We start from the raw sequence: 26,785 nt of genomic DNA on the forward strand, positions 1-26,785 counted from the left end.
AGGACTCAATAAATTAAAAAATAAGGTGTTCTGAATTAAATGGGGGTTGGGAAAGGCAAAGGCCTCCCAAGAGGACTAAATCTTATCTCTTCTCCTCCAGCAAAGGGCTGCAGAAGGATGTCCTTGGAACGTCTGGATGCCCACAGAACACAATGTGAAAACCTGCAATACAGGTAATATGAGGGATGTTCTAGAAGGACATGATTAAGGTTTTAAAAGGCAATTCTTACTAGATGCAGAGACAGGAGAGACAGAAGGAAGAAGCACTGGCTGAATATGAGATAAATGACTGAATATCAGTTCTAATGCATGTTCAACTTTGTTACAAAACAGGTGCTTTTTAAAATAGAAGTGAAAGCATTATTTGCAGAATACTGATTCCTTATATTTATTTACTTCCTTTAGACATAAAAAAGAATCTACAATGTTTTACAGATAAATATCTTTACCAGTACTTAAAATAATCTTGACACAAATACATTGGAAAAGTAATTGTAAGAATGTGTAATCTTTAGGCAACCTGACTTTCAAGACTGACACTCTGAATGAAACCCATACAGCATGAGTTCATAACCCTTGTGAAATAACATCTAGGTCAAGGGAGATCTTCAACTTTCATCAAACCCTACATACCCCAATTCTGTCTCCAAAAAAACTCCAGCGTTTTTTGCAATGCAAAATGTTTTTTAACTGCATAATGAACTCTCTGGATAAGCATGTGGGAAAATCCAGCACGTTTTAGAAGATAAGCCATTGTTGGTGAATGTCCAAAAGGATCAACAGCCCAACCGGACCGAGGTTTCACTCCTGTTGATAAAGAAAATAAGTGTTATTTTTTTAGAAATTGATGAGTGAAATAAAAAGAAATCAAAACAGATTCAGACCCATCAGAGTTCTATGGTATCCTGGGTTCTCAGACAAAGGAGCTGGCCAGCATTCCCTTTACGGAGCACTCCCAGGAGCACTCCCAGGAGGACTCCCTGATGGGAAGGTTCTGCCACTGCCATGTCCTCCCAGGCAGGGGAACTGCACTGGAAGTTAATCAGTTGAAGCTGAAATAACGACTCTGCCACCTTATAGATATTAGAAAGCTACTGCCATTCAACAGAGCTAGAGAAACAAACAAACCAAGTTCCTGCCCTCTAGGATCTCACAGTCCTGTCTTTTGTGGAGCTGGATAACCCAGCAACTCACTGCTATGTAATAAAGAAAAGGAATCTAACTCATTTCAACTTGTACTCCCCAACTCCAACATTAAGGGATTTTCAGGCATTTATACCTTACAACAGCCTCAAATCATACTACACAGTGGCAGAACTGGCCAAAATAACTGTACCATATTTCATTAAACTTAAGATATTTTGATGCTGGTACTTTCTCTCTACCTAGAGGGTCAATGGAATTTTCACACCTGATTCACACCAATTACAAGAGCCATCAACTAAAGATATATCTCAATTTCACAGAGGATAAAATGTAAAAAATAAAAATAAATGCACAAGTTCAAATAATGAAAATTATTCATCTAGCATTATACAAATCTGATCTTTTATTTATTCAGGATTCTCAAAGAAGGCTTCTACATACAACCTATAAATCAACATAAGTAATATTACTATGTGCATTTTTTCATTCAAACATCTGTTTAGCACCCTCCATATACCTAAGACTATGAGAGGCCCTGGGATTACAAAAATGAGTTAATATTGATCCTGACTCCAGTTGCAGAGAATATCATGCAAATAGGTGTAACACAGAGTAACAGAAAAGATAGCAGAGGGAAGAACTCTGTAAAACAATACTGAAGATTAACACAGAGATGGGAAGCCAGCAAAGGAGACTGAGAAGGAAAAGTTAGAACTCTCAGAGGACCAAGAGTATGTCTCAAAACTCAAAGAACTGACCACATAAGATTCGTGCATTTCACATATGTAATTTACCTCCAAAAATTGTAAAGAAATCTTGAACTCTATTTAGTAATTTTGTTGTTTGTGGTAGTATGGGTTTAACAATTCTGAAACTATCTTTCACGTATTCCAAGACTGAGCAAATTAGGACGAGGAAGCCAGGTTTTACACTGTTAATAAAAGGAATTACAAAATATATAAATATGAGAGAGTGGAATGTACCCTATAATATTGAATTGAAATAGGAGATAACATTAACTTATGGTTTTTTATATATATATATACACACACATTTCCTAGCTCAGTGCACCAAAAGGACCTACATGCAATAACACCCCAGTACCAACGAGCACATCTTAGCTCCCAGATCTTGATCTTTAAATACCATGCTCTATTAATAACCTTAAAGAAATGGCTTATTCTAGGGCTGAGGTCAAGAAAGTACAAAATAAGCCTGGAACATATTCTTGGGCCATAAAGTAAAGAAATGGTCAAAGAATCATGAGAACATACTAAAACAACTCAGGAGACAGCTTCAAGGGGCTTGCAGTGGCCAAATTTGGGACAACTGCGGCAGCAAAATAAATATTACTGGATTATAACCCATTGAATACAATAAGAATTCATGAGTCCATAAATAAATAGGAAATAAAAAAGAAAGCTCTTCTTTTTCATAGAATGCCAACTAATAATTATAGAAGGAACGATGGTGTTAGAAAATCATCTGTGGATCCTAAAACTAAAGCTTGAGAGTTTCACGAGGAACAGGATATTTACCTATTCTCAATGTATCCCCACAAATTAGTTATTAACTAGAAAGGGGGAAAATCTAACAGTACAGCGAAGAAACTTAATAGACACAACTTAAGCAACTGATCAAGGCTAGCATCACCAATACTGGAATGGAGAGACATCAAAGATGTATTGAGGACAACAGAACATCACTGCAGTGATATTCTAGCAAAATAAATAGATTAGGTTAGATTACATTAATAGACAGGTAAATTGATAAATAGGAAGGATAAACAACCTGAAGCTAATCATGAGGAAAGAGACAAATTCAAACTGAGAGACTTTCTACAACAGAGATCTGCACTCCTCAAAAATATCAAGGTCAAGAAATCCAAAGAAAGCATGAGGAACTGTTCCAGAAGAAAGGAGACTATAAGAGACATGACAACTAAATGCAACACACGATCCTGGGTTGGATGTGAATGGAGGGAAAAAAAGCAGATTTTATTAAAAAAATTATTGAGAAAATTGACAAAATTTGAATATTGCCTGTAAACTAGATTATAGTATTGTATCACTGCTAACATTCTTGATTCGATAAATACCTTCCAGTTATATAAGAAAATATCCCTATTTCTTAGGAAATATACAATGAAGTATTGAGAGACAAAGGGACAAGATGCCTGCAACTTTCTCTCAAATGGTTCAGAAAAATATGCATATGAATCTAAGTACAGGATATATAGGAGTCCTTCCCAAGTACTGTCATGCAACTTTTTATAAGTTTGAAATTATATCAAAATTAAGTTATAAAATGAAAAAGGAGTATGTGTTGTCCCAAATAACAAGGGAAGAATAAGTTTACAGACAAGGGTAAAAATCAACATCAAATGCTACAGTGATGTCTGAGATTTTAGCCTGACTGGTGAGATTTTCCATATCGAAATCACTTGATCCACAGGAGTAGCAATCTAGCTGCAATGGATTAAAGAATCTCTGAGAGGTAATGCTGTAGAAAAGAGAGAATGTAAACTACATTTCTTAAAACTTTGATATGAAAGAAGGTGACAGCTAGGGAGAGACCTAGAAAGGAACTCAGGATTCCACTAGGGTTTTCCTTGGTGTAAGCAAATATTTTTAAAATGGGGGTAAGGGATAAATTTAGGGAAAAGTAGAGTATAAGAAAAATCCAAAAGTTTATAAAGAGGGCACATTTGCCAATAAAACCAAAGAAGGTTATAGAAAAGACTTTTTGCCATCATGCAAGATTAAGATTATCAAAATATATAAAAGTAAAAACTGTTAAGAAAAATTATAGGAAATAATCATTAGAAAGAATAAACACACCACTCAATTTTTGGCAAACCTAACAAACTTAGAACATGAGTGGGGCTGGCCCGGTGCCGTAGTGGTTAAGTTCACACACTGGAAGGCGGTGGCCCGGGGTCCACAGGTCCAGATCCCGGGCGTGGACCTATGCACCACTCATCAAGCCATGCTGTGGAGGCATCCCATATACAAAATAGAGGAAAATGGGCACAGATGTGGGCTCAGGGCTAATCTTCCTCAGCAAAAAGAGGAAGACTGGCAATGGATATTAGCTCAGGGCCAATCTTTCTCACCAAAAAAAAAAAAAAGAACATGAGTAACATGAATAATATAATTAATAAAACTGGATTAATCCAACTACATTAAACATTAAAGCTTAAGAAGAGGCAGGGAACTATTACAAAAATGGATATTTTAGGCAAAAGATAACCTTAAACTTAAAGTTTATAATGGTCAATTTGTATAATAAAGTTCATAAAAGTACAAATAAACAACTAAAGACTAAAAAATTTAAAAAGCATCCCATAATCAAATGTAAAAATAAAGTCGCCAAAATAACATGTTCTAAACTGTTTAGAAAATAAAACGGAAAACACTACTCTAATTTACAAGATGCAGCCAAAGCTACAAAAAGAAAAAATTTCATATTCTCAAATGTGTTCATTATCTAAAGACCTAAAACCACAAAATTAGGAAAAAAAATAGGAGTAAATCTTCATGACCTTGGGTTAGACAATGGTTTCTTAGCTATGATATCAAAAACAGGTGACAAAAGAAAAAACAGATAAACTGGACTTCATCAAAATTAAAACTTTTATGTATCAAAGGATACCTTCAAGAAACTGAAAAGACAACCCAGAGAATGGTAAAAAATATTTGCAAATCATTATCCAACAAGGAACTTATATCAAGAATATATAAAGAACTCTTATAAGTCAACCATAAAAAGACAAAGAACCCAATTTTAAAAGTAGGCAAATGATTTGAATAGACATTTCTCCAAAGAAGATATACAAATAGCTAATATACACATGAAAAGATGCTTATGATCATTTGTCTTTAGGGAAATGCAAATCAAAGCCACGATGAGATTTCACACACACTAGTATGGCTAAAATAAAAAAGACAGACAATAACAAATGTTGATGTGGAGAAATTAGAACCCTCATACATTGCTGGTGGGAATGTAAAACGGTGCAGCCATTTTGGAAAATAATTAGGCAGCTCCTCAAAAGGCTTAACAGAGTTATAATATGACCCAGCAATTCCACTCCTAGGTATATACCCAAAAGAAATGAAAACATACGTCCACACAAAAACTTACACAAATGTGTATAGCAGCATTATTCATAGTAGATAAAAAGGGGACCAACCTAAACGTCCACCAACTGAAGAATGGATAAACAAAAGTGGTATATCCATACAACAGAATATTATTCAGCCATAAAAAGGAATGAAACACTAATTCATGCTACAACATGGATGAACTTTGGAAACATCATGCCAAGTGAAAGAAGCCAGTCACAAAAGGCCATATTGTATGATTCTATTTATGTGAAATGTCCAGAAGAGTCAAATCTATACATACAAAAAAGATTAGTAGTCACCTAGGCCTGGGCAGAGAAGGGAGGAGCCAGAAAGGGATGTGACAATGGGTACGAAGTTTCTTTAGAGGATGTTGAAAAAGTTCTAAAAATAGATGGTGGTGATGGTTGCACAGCTCTGTGACTATACTAAAAAATACTGAACTGCACACTTTAAATGGGTGAATTTTATGATACGTGAAACAATACAGTCGTGACAAAAATTTTATGCTGAGCAAAGAAGCCAGATCCAAAAGAGTTAATCCATATATATGAAGTTCTTAAACAGGCAAAAATAATCTACAGCGATAGAAATCAGAAAGCAGTTGGCTGCAGGCAGAAGAGTTGAGGAGGACGAAGGAAATTTCTGGGGTGATCAAAACATGGGTTAAATGAGTATATACACTTGTCAAAACTCAAACTCTATAGTTTAGATCTACATGTTGCTCTGCATGTAAATTACACATCAATAAAAGCTAAACATAAAAAATCCACAAAAACTGAGGTTTATGAAGTGAATATTCCTGGCTTAGAACATAGTTAAGTATTTAAGAAAAGTGGCACTGTGTAGGGAGTCCCCAAGTCCACCCCAGGTTTGGTGATTTGTTAAGAAAACTTACAGGACTCAGCATATAGTCACACCCACAGCTACGATTTATTACAGTGAAAGGATACAAAGCAAAATCAGCAAAGGGAAAAGGAACATAGGGCAGAGTCCACAAGAAACCAGGGACAACCTTCTAAGAGTCCTCTCCCTGTGGAGTCACACAGGCAGCACTGAATTCTCCAGCACCAAATCATGACAACATATGAAATGCTATCAACCAAGAAAGCTCATGAGAGACACAGTGTCCAAGGTTTTTATTGGGGGCTGGTCACGTGGGCATCCTCTGCCTAGTACATATTAAGATGCTAGACACCCAGAAGGAAAACAAGTGTTTAGCAAAAACTACACTCTTTTTAAAAACAGCGAGCCACTCTTATAATTTCAGAGATCCAAATCCTTTCTAAGGAGAGCACTTTCTGCACAGGCTTGATATCTGCAACTTACTCTAATAATAACAATCACAACAACAACAATATGGAAAGAGGAAAAAAAATAAGCAAATGTGCCAAAATATTAATAATTGGTGAATCTGGTTAGGGGTCTGTGGGAGTTCTTTGCAGTATTCTTACAACTTTTCTTTAAGTTTGAAATTACTCCAAAATAAAAAGTGAAGAAAAAATTAAGGGGAGGGGGCAGTTATTCCTAACAGGAGAATATTTTAAATTAACAAAATACCTAGAAATAACTTCATTAAAAACATATATAGTTACCATACAGAAAACTACAAAATTGTACTGAGATATGAAATATTTGAAAAGAACTACATACTATGTCGCAGAATGCAAATATTAGATAGCGCAAAGATTTCAATTAGTCCCACGTTCTAATGAGTTATATGAATATCTGATTTTATCAATCCAGCATCCTCTTCCCCACTTCTTGTGGTAACAGGATCCTTGCCCCCATGGAGGACCCATTCACACAGTTCAAGTCTGGCTGATCCCGCCCTCCACAAACCCCCTTCCCCCATAACCATTTCCACCAAAATGACCAGACCTTGGTGATTTCAGCTCCTATATCTCTGGCCACACTTAACTAACTTGGATCAGAAATAAGCAATGGACCTAAATTGGGCCAATTAGGTAACGTATTAAGGAAAACTCCTTCTGGTTGTTGAGATGAGAGTACCAGTTGCCTACGGCCATCTTACTCACCATGATGAGTGAGACAGGAGAAGCCTGAAGCCATGCAAAAAGAGGCAAAGCCAATAGAGACAGTGCCCAGACAACAAAATTTGAGTCCCCTGGATCAAACCTTACTGGAAACTACCATATCTCTTGAATTCTTGATGACAAAATTAATACCTTTCTTTCCTCCTTTGTTTTTTTTTTTGGCTTAAGCTAGTAAATAGGTTTTTGCCTCTTATGATCAAGAGTCTTAACTAAGATATAATTAAAATCCCACTGAGATATTTTTAGAAAAAAATTATGCTAAAATTAATAAAAATAACAGATAATAGATGAAACAAAGTAGAAGACCCTAAAAGTGACTATATTATATCCATGCAACTGAGTTTATGATCACAGAAGCATCATAAATTAATGAAGGATAAATTATTCAACAAAAACCAGTACTGAGAAAACTAGTTATTTAAAAAAATAAAAGAGCCTCATCTCATATTCCCCAAAATTAACTGCCCAAAGTAGTCCCAATGAAGGAGAAAGACATCGATACATACCTAGATTTTTTTCCAGCCACTGATGTCCTTCAATGAGTTGGTCAATTAAGGCAAAATAATGTGAAGAAGCTTCATCAGGCATAACCCAGCCACCTGTCACAATTTCAAACTGACCCTTTTCTAGTAAACTAGGGAGAAAATAATACAAGAGTTTACATTAACATATATAAGAAAAGTTCAAATAAAATATTAAAACAGCATAAACATTAGGAACAGTCTTTAAATATAACTCGTATTTATACTAGTCGTTAAAAAAATTTTTTTAAACCAGTGAATGAATTTCAGCTTTGGGACCCTGGTGATAAAGCATCCTTAGTAAAGTGTCAAAGTGACCCCTCCTTCCCTAGGCAAAGCCACACAGGTCACTTTGGAAGCTCCTTTTTATAAGGGTATAAGGTATAACACAACTTCAAAGATTCCTGGTGTCAAGAGCCACATCTGATTTATTGCTGAATCTTGCAGAGTACCCAGCAAAGTGCTTTCCTCAGAGTATATGCCAGGATGAGTGTTTATTGGAGTACTGTCACTTTAAGAATGGTATTTGTTTCAATACACATATATTGAAAAATCAACATTTATTTAAGTCCTTCTGACACTGATAAATTAATCATGCAAACTACACAAAAGCAATAATAATAAAGGTAAAGTTAGTAAATATCACATGCCTCTGGGAATACAGAAAACAGTATAAAGCACTTTGCTCCTGATTCAGTTAAAATGTAGGCTACATAGTCTATTTTTCATTATTGATTGAAAAGCTCTAACATTATCATTATTTGTCCATTGGACACTTCTTTGCCATAGTACCATACAAGGTAACTAGATTCCCTGAATTGTTACAATTGAATTGTTAGAAGAAGATACCTTCCTTTGAGAAGGAAAAAAAAATCATAAACTATTGGAAGGAAGTATAAAAGTCAAGAATTTAAGCAAACATCTTAAATGCCAAAGACTTTTGAGTTTACAACAAGATGGTCTAGAAAATGGTGTAAAATTTCAGAAAGAAAAGCAGCTTTAATAAGGACACACCTCACTGGGTGCCTGCAGCTAACAGCCAAGTACCAAGTCAAATTTAGTTGAAGTAGACCAGAGGCATAAAGGATAAACATTTTCCTACAAAGCATATAACAGAAGCCACAGCATTAACACAACACTTGATTTATTCAAACATACGCATGATCATATAAACCAGCGACAGAGTGGATAACAGACACAATTTCTAAAATAAATGAATGAATGAATAATTCCTTGTATAAAATAAAAAGATACTAATCAAGTTTGTATTGCCGTGGGGATCACCAACTAATATAATTTCACCTGGAGAATATGATGGCTCATTATAGTGCCTAAAGAAACCCAAGTGTCCAGACAAACCTCAGATTCTCACAAGTCCAAACCAAGAACTTAAAGAAGCTGAAAATTTCTAAAAATTGTACTTCATTAAGCACATAACTAAATCCAAGGCTGCCCTGTCCCATTCTTACTGCCAATGGGACTCTGTTTACAGTTAGTTCTTTTTCTTATCTTTCTGGTGATTGCCTGATTTAGCCACATTCTGGAGGCCATGGACCAGATCCACCCCTTATGCCTTATGACCAATACTTGGAAATCTGAGATATCAGGACAGATTTGGGATTTAATCTCCAGCCATCAAATAGAAATTTGACTTCTTTATCACAGTACCCCAATAAACAGATATTTTGGAAAATTTCAGAAATAATTTGGTCAAAACAAATTCTTTGCTGCTCTTGAATGGAGAATAGGAACTATGGATTAAGAAATCTGAAAATTAAAATGAAAAAAAATCACTCCAATGATGGAATTTTTCATTTATATCAGTTTTATTTTGCTACATCATCCCTATCCCATAGGCATGAACGGACTCCAAGAAACAGCCAACTGAGCAAAGAATCAAACATACAGTAGGCCCTCCTTATCCACAGGTTTGCTTTCCGCGGTTTCAATTACCTGTGGTCAACTGCTGCCTGAAAATATTAAATGGAAAACTCCAGAAACCAACAATTCATAAGTTTTCAATTGCACGCCATTCTGAGTAGTAGGATGAAATCTCACACTGTCCTGCTCCATCCTGCCTGGGACGTGAATCATCCGTTTGTCCCATGTATCCATGCTGTATACGCTACCTTCCCATTAGTCACTTAGTAGGTGCCTTGGTTATCAGATGGACTGTCCCAGTATCCCGCAGCGCTTGTGTTCATGTAACCCTTATTTTGCTTAATAATGGCCCCAAAGTGCAAGAGTAGTGATGTTGGCAATTCAGATATACCAAACAGAAGCTGTAAAGTGCTTCCTTTAATTGAAAAGAACATAGTATATATAGAGTTTGGTACTATCCGCAGTTTCAGGCATCCACTGGCGTCTTGGAACATATCCCCACGGATAAGGGGAGACTACTGTGCTACATACAGCTACTAATTTCCCCAGCTCCATTTGTGAATAATCCACCCCTTCCTCCTCTTCATGACGCCTGAGATGCTTCTGTGACATATACTGAGTTCTTAACTGTACACAATAGCTACTTTAAAGACTATATTGTCTACTAATTTGTGGGAGGCATGAAAAGCCTCCCACTCATTAAACTGTTTTCCAGAATTTTCTTACCTATTTATTTTCTTCTCTCCTTTCTTTCTCAATCTGGCTGCTGGCCTCATGTCTCAGCTCAAATAAAATCTACCCAGAGAAGTCTCCCTGAGCACCAACCTAAATCAACACTTCCACTCCCACCCCCACACTCTATCACACAATAGCATTTATCACAAACCAAAATTCATTGATATGTCTCCTCTCTCCCTCCTCACCTCCACCCAGCATTAGAACGTGAGCTCCAGGAGAGTAGGGACGAAGACATACTCTTTTGTTCACTCTTCCATGCTCAGCACCGAGAAGCTTGCTTGGCATATAATGGGCACTCTAATGGTTGTTAGATGAATGTGGAATGAGTGAATGAGACTCTCAGTTTAAAATTTACATAAAGTTTTTATATTAGATGAAGCTCACAGACATATGCAAAATAAATTGGACAGGGAAGGGTCAGTTAGAAAGAAGTCTGACTAATCTAGGTATGAGGTAATATGATCTAAATATGGTAGTGGTAGGAAATATGGAAGAGGAGGAAGAGAGAGGAGATGTTTCATGAAAAACTATCTGGCAATTAGAAAACAGAGATAGAAGAAAGGATTAAAGAACATATGAAGTGGGGTTTGAATTGCAGGTGTCTAATAGGGTGGTGGTGTTATTACACACACAGTGGAGTTGAGAAGGGAAGTCACTGTGCAGTAATCAACAGAAATTTGTCAGGGCTATTTGATACGATAGTGAGACATCCAAAAGGAGCTAACTGGAAAAGAAGTTTAGGAAAAGAGGCTGATATAAAAATTAAGTTCTGGGGCACTGAAACAAAGAGGAAATAGAGAAGGATGGGAAGTCTGGAGAAAACAATCAAAAGAAGAGGCAAGGATCAAGCAGAAGGTAAATATAAGAGGAAATAGAGGCGGTAAGAAATGTTAAAGATAAAAAGAATAAATCTTTGAATATGGCCTGAAACATTCCAGAAAAAAGTAATGAGGAACAACCTGCACTTCCACTTGGTACAAAGTATTTTTATAGTTAAAAAAGCTACTATATGGGGCCGGCCCCGCGGCATAGTAGTTAAGTTTGGTACACTCCATTTCAGCAGCCCAGGTTCATGGGTTTGGATCCTGGGTGTGGACCTACACCACTCATTAGCCATACTGTAGCAGCGACCCACATACAAAATAGAGGAAGACTGGCACAGACGTTAGCTCAGGGCCAATCTTCCTCAAGCAAAAAAAGGAGGATTGGCAATAGATGTTAGCTCAGGGCAAATCTTCCTCAAGCAAAAAAAGGAGGATTGGCAATAGATATTAGCTCAGGGCAAATGTTCCTCAATAACAACAACAAAAAGCTACTAAATAACTGTGACTTACTCAGAAAAGATACATCAGTGGGTCAGAATATAAAATTGAGAAATTTTTAAAATATTTATATTATTAAAATAGCCATTAAATTAGTGGGGAAGAATGGAGTATGGTTTTTTTAAAAAAAGCTCCAATCAGAGTAATTTAAAACAAGCTCTTAAGAAAGTTAAGATATTATGTCATGGAAGCCAAAGGACTGATATTTTGAAATAGCATGCTCATATGGGTATTTAAGAAAAATTTCATGAGTAGGTCACAACAGGCATAAATGATACCATAATAGCAGGCCAGAAAGAACACAGGTTTTAGTTTTTCTTAGCATAGTTTCTCCAATCAGACGGAACAAAAACCTAAGGGAAGAAAATGGACAATATGATCTAAAATATGAAGCAATGTGACAATGGACACCTGGTCAAATAATCACGTTAGTAAGTACTCCTATTTCATGAACTTCCTCTTTTTACTCGTCTATACATAATAAAGGTAAAAACCAAACTATAAACCAGAAGATTCTTACAGGTAGGAAGGTTTGGTTTTGACACTGTATTAGGCAAAAACACTTGCCACTTGAGCAGTTAAACAAACAAATAAAAAAAACCCCAACACAGAAATTGCAGAAGTGCACAAATTTGCCGTGTATATCCCTATATTCTAGAACATACGCAGTAAGCACTTAAGAAGTATCTGATGAATGACAGAAAAACAAAAAGGCCCCAAGAAACATGAGGAAAATGTCGACCTAATGATGGAGAAGCACAGCAAAGATCATCGTCATTTATTAACAGGCACAAAAAGCAGGATGACTCTTACAGAAACAACACCTCAGAAAACACTCAGAAAAATACTTATAAGCAGTAACAGAAAAGCTATGTGAGCATACAAAAAAGTACATTTAAAATCGCTATTGTCAGCAATATGATGAAAATAAAATTAAGACAGACTGCAAGTGAACATTCAAAACTTCAACAATTCTTTTAAAAAAAATCAAGTAATGAGAAATATCTGTATCTATAGAAAAAGTTACTTAGAGCAAATACAGGTACGTCCAAATATTTCCATTCACTCAGTGTTCAACAAGCATCAATTGAGATATTTCTCTGCGATAGTCAGGAATATATAATCAAAAAAGATGTGCCCACCCCATAGGGTTTACTGTTTCATTTCTGCCAAGAGGCTCTCTGGTTTCTGACAAATTTTTTTGCATGTATGCTTTTCCTAATGTTTCCTAATAAACATGAGATCTAGAAGCAAAAGAAAGACAGAAAGAAAGGAGTATATATATGCAGCAAATCCGGAAAAAAAGAAACCAGGCACTAACTTTCAAAATTAACAACACTCCTATTTCACTTTTTAAAATGGTTGACTTATAACTACTGGTAAAGACATCACATACTGCTATGTTTCTACTATTTCACTGCTTGAGAATTTGGTATAAAAAACTTAAGAAAAACTGATCAAAATCAAGCTGAGCATATCTGTCACATCTCACTTTGCCTAAAATGCAGAATTTACACTTAAGAACTTACTTTGCCAAGCACAAGTAGCTGCAAATCATTTCTCTGAGTGTCACTACAGAAAAGTCTACACTTTTCTGTAGACTCATCACACATTTGGAATTTGGTCACACACAGAAGGACAGACTCAAAGAGCTTTTTTCCCTAATGGGGAAATTGTTACAGATAACTTAGTAGCAAACAATGCACCACTTAGCGAGCTTTAAAGAATCAGAAATTAATTTAACTTGAGAAAACGTGGTGAATTGTAATCATACATCTGGGGAAATATGAAATAATACAAGATGATGTATAGGGATTCATTCTTTTTTTTTTTTTTATTGATGTTTTAATGGTTTTTAACATTGTGAAATTTTGGGTTGTGCATTTTTGTTTGTCCATCACCATATATATGACTCCCTTCACCCCTTGTGCCCAACCCCCCCAACCCCCACTGCCCCTGGTAACCACAGTACAGTTTTCGATGTCCATGTGTTGGTTTATATACCGCATATGAGTGAGATCATACAGTGTTTGTCTTTCTCTTTCTGGCTTATTTCACTTAACGTAATACGCTCCAGGCCCATCCATGTTGTTGCAAATGGGACGATTTTGTCTTTTTTTTATGGCTGAGTAGTATTCTATTGTATATATATACCACATTTTCTTAATCCAATCATCAGTCGAGGGACACTTAGGTTGCTTCCACTTCTTGGCTATGGTGAATAATGCTGCAATGAACATAGGGGTGCATAAGCCTCTTTGGATTGTTGATTTCAGGTTCGTTGGATAGATTCCCAGTAATGGGATGGCTGGGTCATAGGGCATCTCTATAAGTCTTTGAGGAATCTCCATACTGTTTTCCATAGAGGCTGCACCAGTTTGCCTTCCCACCAGCTGTGTATGAGGGTTCCTGTTTCTCCACATCCTCTCCAACACTTGTTGTTTTTTGTCTTGGTGATTATAGCCATTCTAACAGGTGTGAGGTGGTATCTTAGTGTTGTTTTGATTTGCATTCCCTATAGGGATTCATTCTTAAAAAATTAGTTAATAGAAAATTTAAAAAGATGGAGGCTCCTAATGAATCAATTAATAGCCTAAAAACATTTGCTTATCAGATTATCTGATTCATATGCCTTTCATGGGAAATATCTAATATGGGGGTAAAAATAAAATTTGTTTTAAAACTCCTCACACAATAATTGAGGAACCCCATCGTATACTTCTAAATATTGTTGATTCCTGTCTTTAAAGATTTAGTATATGAGGGACAGATGGCAAATTAGGGACAGATCTCATCGTTTCTTCCTCAGTTCATTCCAGACACACTCCTCCTTTCAGTTCGTTATCCATGCTCTCACTCTGCCTATAATGTTCTCCCTCCCAATATTCGCCTCACTGGTTCTTGAGGATCCATTAGGAGCCTTCCCTGGCCACCACATCCCACCCAAACCCCATCTAAATTCATAAAACCCAAAACCACTTTCCTAGCACTTATCACAAAATTTAACTTCACATTTGTATTTTGTCTTTTTTTACCATCTCCCTCAATAGACTGTAAGCTCCATGAGGGCAGGAATCACATCTATTTTTCTCTCCATTTAACACTCACTGTCCCTGTTAGAAAAGGGTACCAACAATCCAAAAGAAAAGGCAACAAAGGATATAAAGCAGATATTTCAGAAATAATTGGCTCCTAAAAATGAAAAGAAATTTAACCTCACTCATAAGGAAATTCAAATCAAAACCTCAATGAGATGCCACTTTTATCTATCAGATTGGAAAGATCAAAAAGTTGTATAACATACTGTGATGTCAAGGATGTATGGAAACAGGTATTGTCATATATTGCTGGTAATAACTATCCAGTTTTAAAATGCATGTATACTTTTATCCATGCCCATCCAAATTAAGTCAGAAAATATGTAAAAGTATAAAAATAAACAAGAACATTGTATACATTAAAGATAAAGATATACTCTATGTATTCACAAAAGACCAGAAATAAAACTACATGGTCATCAATTGGGAGAAAAGGCCCACTCATAAAATAGACTTTTATACAGTCTTTAAAAAGAAAGGGGCTCCTCTTTGCTGAAAGGTTCTCCAAGACATGTGAAATTTAAAAAGCATGGTACGACACCCATAAGATGGTTAATTATTAAAAAAATAGCAAATAGCTGTTAATGAGGATGTGAAGTAATTGGAAATCTTGTGCATTGTTGGTGGCGACGTGAAATGGGTGCAGTTGCTATGCAGAACAATATGAGTGTTCTGCAAAAAATTAAACATAGAATTACTATATGATTCAGCAATTCCACTTCTGGGTATATACACAAAAGAATTGAAAGCAGGGACTTGAACAGACATTTGTACACTCCTATTCACAGCAGCATTATTCAAAATAGCCAAAAGGTAGAACAACTCAAAAGTCTATTGATGGATGATGAATGGATAAACAAAACATGGTATATTCAAGCAATGGAATATTATTCAGCCTTAAAAAGGAAACTCTGACACATGGCTTCAACATGGATGAACTTTGAAAACATTATGCTAAGTGAAATAAGCCAGACACAGAAAGACAAATATTGCATGATCACATTTATATGAGCATTTTTTATTAATTGAATTAATTTTATTGATTTTCTAGAGTAGTCAAACTTACATAGAGAGAAAGTAGAATGGCGGCTGCCAGGGGCAGGGGTGAAGGGGAATGGGGAGTTACTGTTTAACAGATACAGAGTTGCAGTTTGGGATGATGAAATAGTCTTGGAGATGGATGATGATTATGGTTGCACAACGTGAATGTACTTAATGCTACTGAACAGTACACATAAAATCATTAAAATAGTAAATTTCATGTTATGAATATTTTACCACAATAAAAAAAAATAGACTCAAAAAAAATCAGCACAATGTGCATAGCATGCTATCATTTGTATAATACATATGCATCTATCTTTGCACATATGTACATGTGTATATCTTTTCCTGTATATCTATAAAATAAATAAGAGTCTGGTCACAGCTGTTTCCTGTGAGAAGAACTAGAAAATAAGGAGACAGGAGTGATTAGTGCCTTACCTTTCATTGTGTACCTTTTATATATTTGGGCTTACATTAAAACATGAATTAAATGAAAACTTTTTTCTAAACTACATACCCTGATTTCTCCTAAGCATTGAAAACTAAAAAACCTGTAGCATGAAATAGTCCTGAAATTTTACTTAAGAATATTTCTCATATTAGATGGTTCAATAATAGCTTCTGTAAAGTTTTAATAAGCAGAGGACATACTTTAAATATTTCACTGTATAGTAAATAGTTCATTTTCCCAAAATAAAATTAATAAAATGATCATTCAAAATAAATTGGAAAATATATAAGAGGTTAAAGAATAAAATTTAAAAATCCACTCTTAATATCTTGCTATAAATGCATAAGGGGTTACAGTAGGCACAGTTTTTAACCAACTTATTTTACTTAATACTATACCATGAATATCTTTGCACGTTAATTAACAGACATATATCATTATGTCTATGGCTGTACTATATTTTTTAAAGTATTTTTAATTGCGATATATAACAACATACAATATACATGTGTTCAGCTTGATGAATTTTGACAACTGTATATACTCCTGTAATCACCACCCAAAACAAGAATACAGACTATTTCCATCAACTCAGCAAGTTCCCTCATGCCTCTTTCCTATCAGTTCCTACCTCATCCCCCAAAAGAAAGCAAGACATTCTTACTTTGTGATTTCTATCACAATAGATCAGTTTAGCTACTGTCAGACTTCACAAAATGGAATCATACAATATTTACTCTTCAGTGTCAGGCTTCTTTTGCTTAACGTGTTCGTTAGATTCATTCATATTACTGTGTATTTCAGTAATTCATTATTTTTCATTGCTGAGTAGTATTCCATTGTATGAATATGCCACAATTTTTTAATCCACTATCTTGTTGACAGACATTTGAACTGTTTTCTATTTGAAGTTATGAAAGATTCTGCTATGAAAATGTCTATACAAATATTTTGTGTCTTGGGTAAACTCCTAGGAGGGAGCTCCCAGGTCACATGACGTATGTTTAACTTTGGAAAACTCTTTGGTGGCTTTTCAGAAAGCAGTTGCCCCACTTTACATTCCCACTAGCAATATAAGAGAGTTTCAGTTGCTGCACATTCTTGCCAACACTTGGTGTTGTCAGTCTTTTTGATTTTAGTATTCTAAAGGGTTTGGGATAAAATATCCTGTAGTGGTTTAAATTTGCATCTCCCTGATGACCATACCTTACCCTGCCGCTGCAGGCATACCCTCCCCCGCAACTAAGAGTTGCAGACTAATAAACCTTTTTCAGGTGTTTGAACATGCCAGGCTCTTGCTAATCTCTGGCCTATAATCACAATTCTCTTCTCATAACCCGGAATTGCTTCCCCACTCTCTGCTACTCCCTTCCTAACTGGCTAGTTCTAATTACCTTTCACGCTTCAGCTTGAGTACCACCTACTTCAGGAAGCCTTCCAAGACCCCCTTCTTGCTGCCATAGAAGGAACGTTTTATAGTGATGCTGTGTTTAATTACATGTCTTCCCTGCTTTGCCCTGAGGCTGGGGCCAGGTCAGTTTGCTCACCTCCTGTATCCCTGGAGGCTAGCACAGTAAATATTTGTTGAATGAATGATGGAGTAAATAAGGGAAGATTTCGGAGATGAGGTAATATTTCAGCTGAGTCTTGAAAAATGAGTAGGATAGAAATCATCCAGTGCACAAAAGGAAAAAAACTCTAAGCTGAACTTATGGGCAAATTCCTAAGAAGCAGGAAACAGCAGGTGTCTGAGGACACTCATGGGGCTCAGCATGGCTAAGAGTCAGGCGTGAGGCAGGGTGGACAAGGGGGGAGGAATCAGGGAGCAAAGGCCAGGATGTGCCAGGCAAAGGAGACTGGTCTGTACCTTTTGACTCTGAAGTGTCACTGAAGCATTTTAAAGCCAAGAAGCAACATGGACAGACTCACATACTAGAAACCTAACTCTGCTGATGAAATGCAGGACACTGGAAGCGGCACAGCTGGAAACAGGAAGACCAGTTGGAGGTTTACATCATAGCAGGAAACAAGAGTCATAGGGATGGAGCTGGGGGTCAGAGTGCAGAGATACTAAAGAAGCAGAACTGACCAGGCTTAGGGACTGACTGGATGTGGCCCGAATGGCAGACTGAAAGCCAGAGCGCACAGTGCTTAAGGGCACTGGTTCTAGGGCGAGGCCATCTGGCTCTGGTCCTCACACCACACTCACCAGCTGGGGGACCTTGGGCACGTTCCTTAACACCTCTACCTCAGTTTCCTCAACAGGAGAATGAGGATAATAAAGAATCTTAATTCACAGGAATGCTATAGGACTGACTGAATAAATACACGTAAGTGCTTAGAACATGCCAGAGGAAAAGAAAGAAGTCAAGGTTGGAGCTTTAGGTCTAGAAGCAGCCCAAACGCCTGGTAATTAAAACAACAGTGTGGATAAGCAGGCAAAATGAAAAGGAGAATCCAGGGGTCCTACCCCCCAGGCAAGAACTGGGACATCCAGGGACGAGCAGAGGCGGAAGTCAGAGGTGAGGGAAAAGGAGAGCTCAGCAATGCAGAAACAGAACCAGGAGAGAAAGAGCTCCGGGTCACAGAAGACAAGAGAGGACGGAATTTCAAGGAGAATGGAGTGGTCAATGTCAATGCTGCAAAGAAATCCTCCCAGAGGACTGAGGAAGTACCCAAGAGCAGCTGAGAAGTCCCTCATGGCTTCCGCCAGTATCTGTGGTGTAAAAAGAAGCCAGTCGTTGAAGTGGAGGAGAGGAGGAAGTAAAGCAAAGCAGCCTCACTGGAGATGAACCCGGACTGGAGGGAGTGGGGAAGGAACACGTTCTTTCTAAGATAAATGTACACCACTGCCTCAACTATTAGAACTACAGTTACTTTAGACACTGGGGCATTGCTTTCATTCCTCTGATGAAATGCTATGTATCTTTAGGCTTTAAACTCAATCCAAATCTGCAACTTACTCTGAACATCCTAAGACACATTGTAACTTCTCATTGCTCTGCAAATTTTACAGCAGACTTTGGTCAAATACCATAAAATCTGACCTGTATAAAATGTATAATATATTAACCTATATAAAAACTTTAAAGGTACATTTTTCTAGTGAAACTCAAAATGCACATCAGTAAGTGTGGATCTGTATTATTTAAGAAAGTAATCTCCAACATTTCTCGGATTTCAATAAGCAAACAGAGATAGTTAAGAGAATAGGGTGGGAGGGTCACTTAAACATAAACCTAGGCAAAAAGATGTGAGAGAATGGTAGACAGATGAGATAAAGACTGCATTCTTGGCAAAGTAATAAAACCCAACAATGTGGTGAAGATAACAGTATCTACACTAACTGACAGTACCTGTCCCCCCTGCACACGTTTGAAGCCTTATTTCATACCAGAAAGTCAACACAGAGAAGCTGCTCAAGACTTTGGCGATCACACCAACTATTCTAGGTTCCAACAAGTCAGCGGGCTTCTCCACTGAACACTGGTCTCCATAGCAGGAACAGATGCAATGCAAAAGCTGTTCCCACGTCTCAGAGCCCAGAGAGAAAAAATGAATATGTAATATGCTGGGTGCTAGTCAAAAGAATTGCTAAGGCTAACATTTCAGCTGCTTGACTCTGAATAAGGGTTCACATTTTGATGTATTATAAACATCATGCAGTATTTAACTGCATTTAGCCAAAAAATATTCGAAAATGAAGCCTAAAAAGTAAGAAGAATGTTAATGGACTAGCCATTTTCAAAACAAAACAAGCGTAGACAGAAAATGTGCCCATTATTTAGTGGAAGGCAGTTTCTTTTAAATCCACTGGATATGTGTTACAAGTAAGGTACCATGATTATAATTGATTAAATTACTTTGAATCATAAAAAAATAAAAAAGCTAGATGTTGTCTGCATGGATCTCCCTTTAGTTAACTAGATTTTCATTTTTAAAAGCTTATAGAGCTGAATATTGCTGCCATGAGGGGGAAGAAGCAAACAAGTCATTGCTAGAATAGATTATAGGGATCATTTGAGTTATGCTTCTGTTAAATTCCCACAATCAATTGGTATTCTTCGGGGACAATAAAAGCTTACATGGAACTCTACTGGAATTAAGAGGTTCTGCTCTGCAACAGCTAGCTTGCAAGTTTAGGTACAGACACTTAATCCACAGACTCATCTTCAAAAAGGGAAAAACAAGCCATTGCATAAGCATTACACTAGAAGTTAAAAAAATTCTATCAGTAATGCCACTTAGTACAAGCTCAGAATTTTAAATAATGTGAGCAAACCTACATATCTATTAAATTTTCCCCAAAAAACATACATTTAGGCAAGGAACACTAAGAATGTTATGTTTAAGTATGGAAAAAAACGCCATTACCCTAGTTCCATGGATAAATGTAATAAATGAATAAAAGTGAACGGTTATAGCTAGAAGGGAGAGAACTTTAGCAAAGCTTGACCAGAAACAAAACTCATTTGCCCATACATGGCTATAAAACAATTTTTCCTTCAAGTAAAATGATAACATTAAGGATCAGGCCTATATTCCAGAATATTTCCCGTTGCCCAAATAGCAGCTCTCAAAAGGAGTTTGAGTAAGACAATGGATTAAACACTACATTCTAATTTGCCTTCCCACCTCCCAACATCTTACCATCCTCTATCCTTAATATTGGGTTGAGTCACATTAAACTGGCACTTTGGGACATCAAAAGTGGTCAAATATCAGCAATTTCACATGGTCCAACCTAAGTAAAATGGCCAACAGAATAGGAAAAAAAAAGAAAGGGAAAAACTTGCATCCAGGTAGAATCAGGAGAAGGGGGCCATCCACATGCCACAAAACTGTTGGCATTTCTGACAGATAGTGTGCAGGTGAAACCAGAACTCAGCAAGCATGGACCTGCAACTGCCCTGCGTGAAAAATCAGCATGGAGTCTCAGGTCACAAACAGAGAAGATTCTAAGAGATTCTGGCAACAGCCCCCTTAATTTGGAGGGTCAAGGGCTGAAGCAAAGCTGAATCCTGGAACAGACACTCATCACAGTCCTCATCCTTCACCCACAGGGTGCTTTGTGAGCCCCAGCCTACAGGAGCCTCTCTGCTCCCAGACTCACTGCTGCAGAGGGTAGCTCCCTATGCAGCTGCCCTGGGAGGGAGCCAAGCATGGCGTCACCTCACCAAAAGCAGCAGGCAGTAAGCCTAGTTTCCTTCTGAGGTGGCTGGACTCGTTCCTACACTCTGTGAAGCAGCACCTTCAGACAGGCCACACGAAGGAAAGCTAGATGCACAAAGCCAGCCCTGGCTGAGCAGCCTCACCCAACAAAGAGCAGACGCTTATGGATCCCCATCTTCCCCCAGCCCAGCTCCTCTCTTCCCCTTGGCCAGTCCTATTCACAACCTTGGCATCTTCCCCAGCTGCTGGGTCTCTGGTGCTCATGCAAATTTCAGAATCCAGCTCTCCAACAAAGCACCTGAGAAGAAATCTATCAGCTAGCTTCCTTGTTTGCAAGCAACACTCTGACTCTGGAGAAGAAATGTATTAGGAGACTCTATGAGGTACGCAGAATTGAGGACAGGCTAAAAGTCCAGGCTTAAGAAGGGTTGGAAGAAAATGAGAGGCCATGCTATGGGGACCACAGGGACCATGACACAGGAAAGGAAGAGTCTTGTGAATGCACTGGTGCTGCGAGGGATGACCAGCAACCTTCCCTCCACATCTGCTTCCCCTCCTTCCATCTGTCCACCCTCTCTTCACTCTCTAAAGATTCAAAACTCTGGGAAATAATATATTGATTAGCTGAGCTCAGGTCAGAGCTGGCCTGTCTGATCTGTGGCAGGTGGATGCAGGATCTGACTTCTGTGTGTGAGAGACCATTTCCCAAAAGGAAATCAGGTTGGAACAGATGCTGGCCAGCCAGTATTAACTAATACCTACAGCAAGGAAACAAAGCATGCAGTTAGAAAAGTAATGGATTTGAGGCAAGTTACACTCTCTGTTTTGGGACAAATTCCAGGTGTAGATACATCTGTTATTGCTCAAGGATGAATAAAGGGGGAAAATACTTGGACTTATGGACAACAATATAAAAAACAAAGAACTAAAGGGTAATTAAAAAAACATAGTTAAAATCAATCATTTGAAGCCAGAAAAGAACAAGTTCCATACCACAGAGAACTAATTCTGAAAGGGAAAAAAACCCTGGAGAAAAATCTCCCAAAATGCAGTAAATATAACCAAGACGTTAAAAAAAAATGTATAGGCAAAAAAGACACTAGAGACTCAACAACTAGGTAATTCTAAAACAAATGAAATAAAGACAGTAATTAGCAAGAGCAGAAAACATAAGCTAAAGAAATGTCTGAATTGATACATGGAAAACTTATTAAGTTATATATACCTAAATATAGGATGAAAACTTAGAATTTTATGGATAAAATTAAAAATAATCCTAAAAACATGTAAGTAGAGGGGGAAAAAGGGTTATCTTCACTGAAGCATTATATAAGGAAGTTTTTTTAAGATAGAAAATATAAACTTTATAGTTAAATCCTCCTATTAAAAGATGAAGACTACTCTCAGGATGACTTCATAACTAAAAACTATATTGTGTCCAAGAGACACAATATAGTTCAAAGTGGCAAATAAAAGTTAAAATAATGCGAATTGCTAATATTTATCAAGGACTTAAAAATACACCAGGCATTGTGCAAAGCATGTTATTTGTATTTATTCAATCCTCATATAAACCAAATAAGACAGGTTCTGATAGTATCTGCAATTGACAAATGAAGAAAATGAAACACTGAGGAAGATGGGCATGGATGTTAGCCCAGGGCCAGTCTTCCTCAGCAAAAAAGAGGAGGATTGGCATCGGATGTTAGCTCAGGGCTGGTCTTCCTCACAAAAAAAAAAAAAAGAAAATGAAGCACAGAGAGGTTAAGTAACCTGTCCAAAGTCACACAGTAGATGGAGTTGCCAGAATTTGAACCCATGCAGCCTGGCTCCAGTGCCCAGCCATTTGAACTACCACTCTAAATTGACTGTCCTTAAAGTAAAAAGGGCAGCACAGATAGGCAAATCCAAGCAAACGAACAACAACAGAGTGGCAGTGATAGTAGTTTTAGTCATTAAAAGGAGAAAAGATGGTAATTTGTCAATGATGAAAGATACAGTTTACAATCAAGAAAAAGAAATACCCAGCCTGCGAGTGCCCAAACTCTGCAGTCCCTGCCCCACAGTATATGTTCAGGATGCAGTTGTGAAATGAATGAATAAATGAATGAATGAGCTAATAAGGAAGTAAACAAAGACCAGGCCTGAACCCTTATGCACTGAATTTAAAAAGATAATGAAACACCTAAAAATAAAAGGAAGCTGACAGAGGTACAGCAGCAAAAAATAGGTACAATCAGTTCTGCTATAAATGCTTGTTTCAAAAACAAAAATTTACCTCAAAGTGATTGATTACATTAGGGAGCAAATTTTGCACTGCTTATGTGAAATTCAGCCCCTGAGAAACAGTACATGAAGGCAGAAAACTGCACCCAGCTGAAATGAGCCACGTAGGGATACACACGACACAGGCACACACCTCGAAGATCCACCAGCTCCCTCAGTTCACTGCCTGTGTGCACTGCGTGTGTCATGAGCCACTCCCATCCACATATGCTGGACAACTTTCTGTCAGACTTCAGATAATCCACCTTCCTCTACTTCACAATAACTCGCAGTCTGTACCCTTTCTGACGCTCACTTCCACAAGCAAACTTCAGGTCTTTTTCAAGGTAAACTGACATATTTATTGTAGCATTTATGTACTTCTTAACCACTTAACATGTGCCAAACTGTACTAGCACTGTTACAAAGTTCCCATCTTCTTTGTGTGTGTCACTAATGAAGTTTTTGAATGCTGTGTCCTAATCTCCCTTTCTCCATAAACCTTATGTTTTTTATTGAACAATTAATCTCCAATTTTCCATAACACGGTGGTTTTTAGAAATGTGTATGCAGCAATATAGCAGAATTGACTGTATACATATGAAAACAGTTACTGTAAAATACTGAATTAGCAGACACCCATCAAACTCTACATGCTACAAATACTTTCTTTTCAAGTACTAGTAGAAGGTTCATTCACAGCAATCACATATTAAGTTACAAAGAAAACCTCAAAAAATGCTAAAGAATAAAAATTGTACAGTCTGTACTCTCTGACTATAAAACATTAAAACTAGCTTTTTTTTTTTTTTGTGAGGAAGATCAGCCCTGAGCTAAGATCCATGCCAATCCTTCCTCTTTTTTTTGCTGAGGAAGATTGGCCCTCAGCTAATATCCGTGCCCATCTTCCTCCACTTTATATGGGACGCCACCACAGCATGGTCTGACAAGCGGCGCGTAGGTGTATGCCTGAGATCTGAATCCGGGCCCCCAGCAGCGGAGCATGCGCACTTAACCGCTACGCCACAGGGCAGCCCCCTAAAACTAGCTTTTAACATCTGAAGTAAAACTAGGAGAAAAAAGCTCTTGGATACTGAAAATTGTCCTAACACTCAAATCAAAGAGTAAACAATAAGTACAGTTATAGAATATTTAGGAAAAATACAACAATGAAAAAATAACCTAAAAATGTGAAAGCTAGTTAGAGCAGTGCTAAAAGGCAAAACATGCCAATAGAGACATGCTCCTTATTAAAATAAATGAACTGGCCCACTTAGCATTAGTAAAAGCAGGCAGAAGGAATTAGTCAAGATAAAAACAAAAAGGTCAAGAGTGAAAACCAATAAAATATAAATAGTTCTTTGGGGGTGGGAGGGGGTGCAAAAACCAACAAAAATAATACAAGCTTCAGCTGATATAATCAAGATGAAGAAAAAAATCAGATTCCCAAAAGTAATAAGAAAAAAAACCTTACGATCATGATCAAAAAAGAATTTTTTTAATCTTTAAACTTAGTCAAAGAATTAATATAAGATAAACACCAGTTCCACAGGGTATTCTAGGACAGTTCTTAATTTTTAAAAGGTTGCCAACTAGTAGGTAGCTTGATCTAAACCAAGGATTCTGTTTGGCTCTATGTGTGTGTGTTAATCTAAATTAGACGCTAACACTTCAATTTAAAAAGTCGAGATATTTTACATAACATGTTGGAAATCCAGCTTGTCTTGAATAATTGGAAGAATATCCTGACAACTCCGGTTCCCGTGGCCACACCTGGCTGGAGTGGAAGAGTGGTAGCCCCTTTGGGCGTGGCAGTTACTCTTGGTTCATCCTAGTACCCCCAGAGCCTAGAGCCCGCAGTTATGACACCTTCCTGGCCAGTCTTGTAAGCATGCTATCAGGAAAAACTCAAAGGTCTGATGGATAATGACAGAAAACCAATTCTCCCCAAATTACCTTTAAATGTTCATGTCAATTTCCATCAAAATTCTTTTTTTTTTGATAGGGTAGGAAAAATTTAATGAATTCTAAAGCTCTTTAGGAAAATTAAGTGGTCACTCATTAAAAGAATTTTTCAATAAAGAAAGAAAAGGAGAGATTTAAACTGTCAGTTAAAGAAAACATATCAGTAAGCCACAACAATTATAATCAAACAGAAAAGTCCATGAAAAAGTTCAGAAAGCTCAGAAATCAATGCATATTTAAATACAATAAAGATGGCATTTCAAATCAGTAGAAAAGGATGGACTACTTAAATCTGAGGGAAGCAGCACAGCACAGCACGTGAGGGAACGGCTGTGGGTCTGGACAGGCTGTACTGGATGGCCAACCAGCACGGCACTTGCCGCCGGAGTGACCCTGGATGACTGGGTCCTTATCTGTAAAATGAGGATAGTCACTGTACCTACTTCACAGGATTGTTGCGAGGATTATCAGTTACCATTTGTAAAGTGCTTAGAACAGTAAGCACCATAAATGTGATATTAAATAAATAAAAGAAAGCAATTCATGCTAAGATAATCCTTAAACTCCTGGGAGCAGAGGGGAGGGAGACTTGGGGCACAGAACCTCCCACCATACCACATCAAAAAAATAAATTTCTGGATTTTAAAAAGTGAACAATAGGGACCAGCCCGGTGCTGCAGCGGTTAGGTTCGCGTGTTCCACGTCGGCGGCCCAGGGTTCCCAGGCCCGAATCCCTGCGTGGATCTACACACAGCTTATCAAGCCATGCTGCGGCAGCGACCCACATACAAAATAGAGGAAGATGGGCTCAGATATTACCTCAGGGCCAATCTTCCTCAGCAAAAAGAGGAAGATTGGCAACGGATGTTACTTCAGGGTCAATCTTCTTCACCAAAAAAAAAAATAGGTGAACAATAAAAAATTAAACTAGGGAAAAGAAGACTATTTATCTGATCTTTAGATTGGGGAAAACTATTTTAAATATGACTGCAAGA

At 37.4% G+C, this 26,785-nt stretch overlaps 1 protein-coding gene across 1 annotated transcript in view; it reads right to left on the minus strand.

Annotated features, from left to right (window-relative positions):
- MAN2A1 (mannosidase alpha class 2A member 1) overlaps positions 1-26,785 on the minus strand; it is a 160,956-nt gene that overhangs the window by 90,283 nt on the left and 43,888 nt on the right. Inside the window, exons 5-6 of the mRNA XM_004420323.3 lie at positions 7,837-7,964; positions 634-807 (exon numbers count right to left, since the gene is read on the minus strand). Of these exons, the coding sequence (XP_004420380.2) occupies positions 634-807; positions 7,837-7,964 (302 nt within the window). The remainder of the gene's footprint in view (positions 1-633; positions 808-7,836; positions 7,965-26,785) is intronic.

This window comes from Ceratotherium simum, chromosome 4 (assembly GCF_057802395.1).
Source record: "Ceratotherium simum simum isolate JZ-2026a chromosome 4, ASM5780239v1, whole genome shotgun sequence".
In the NCBI taxonomy this organism is placed as follows: Eukaryota; Metazoa; Chordata; class Mammalia; order Perissodactyla; family Rhinocerotidae; genus Ceratotherium; species Ceratotherium simum.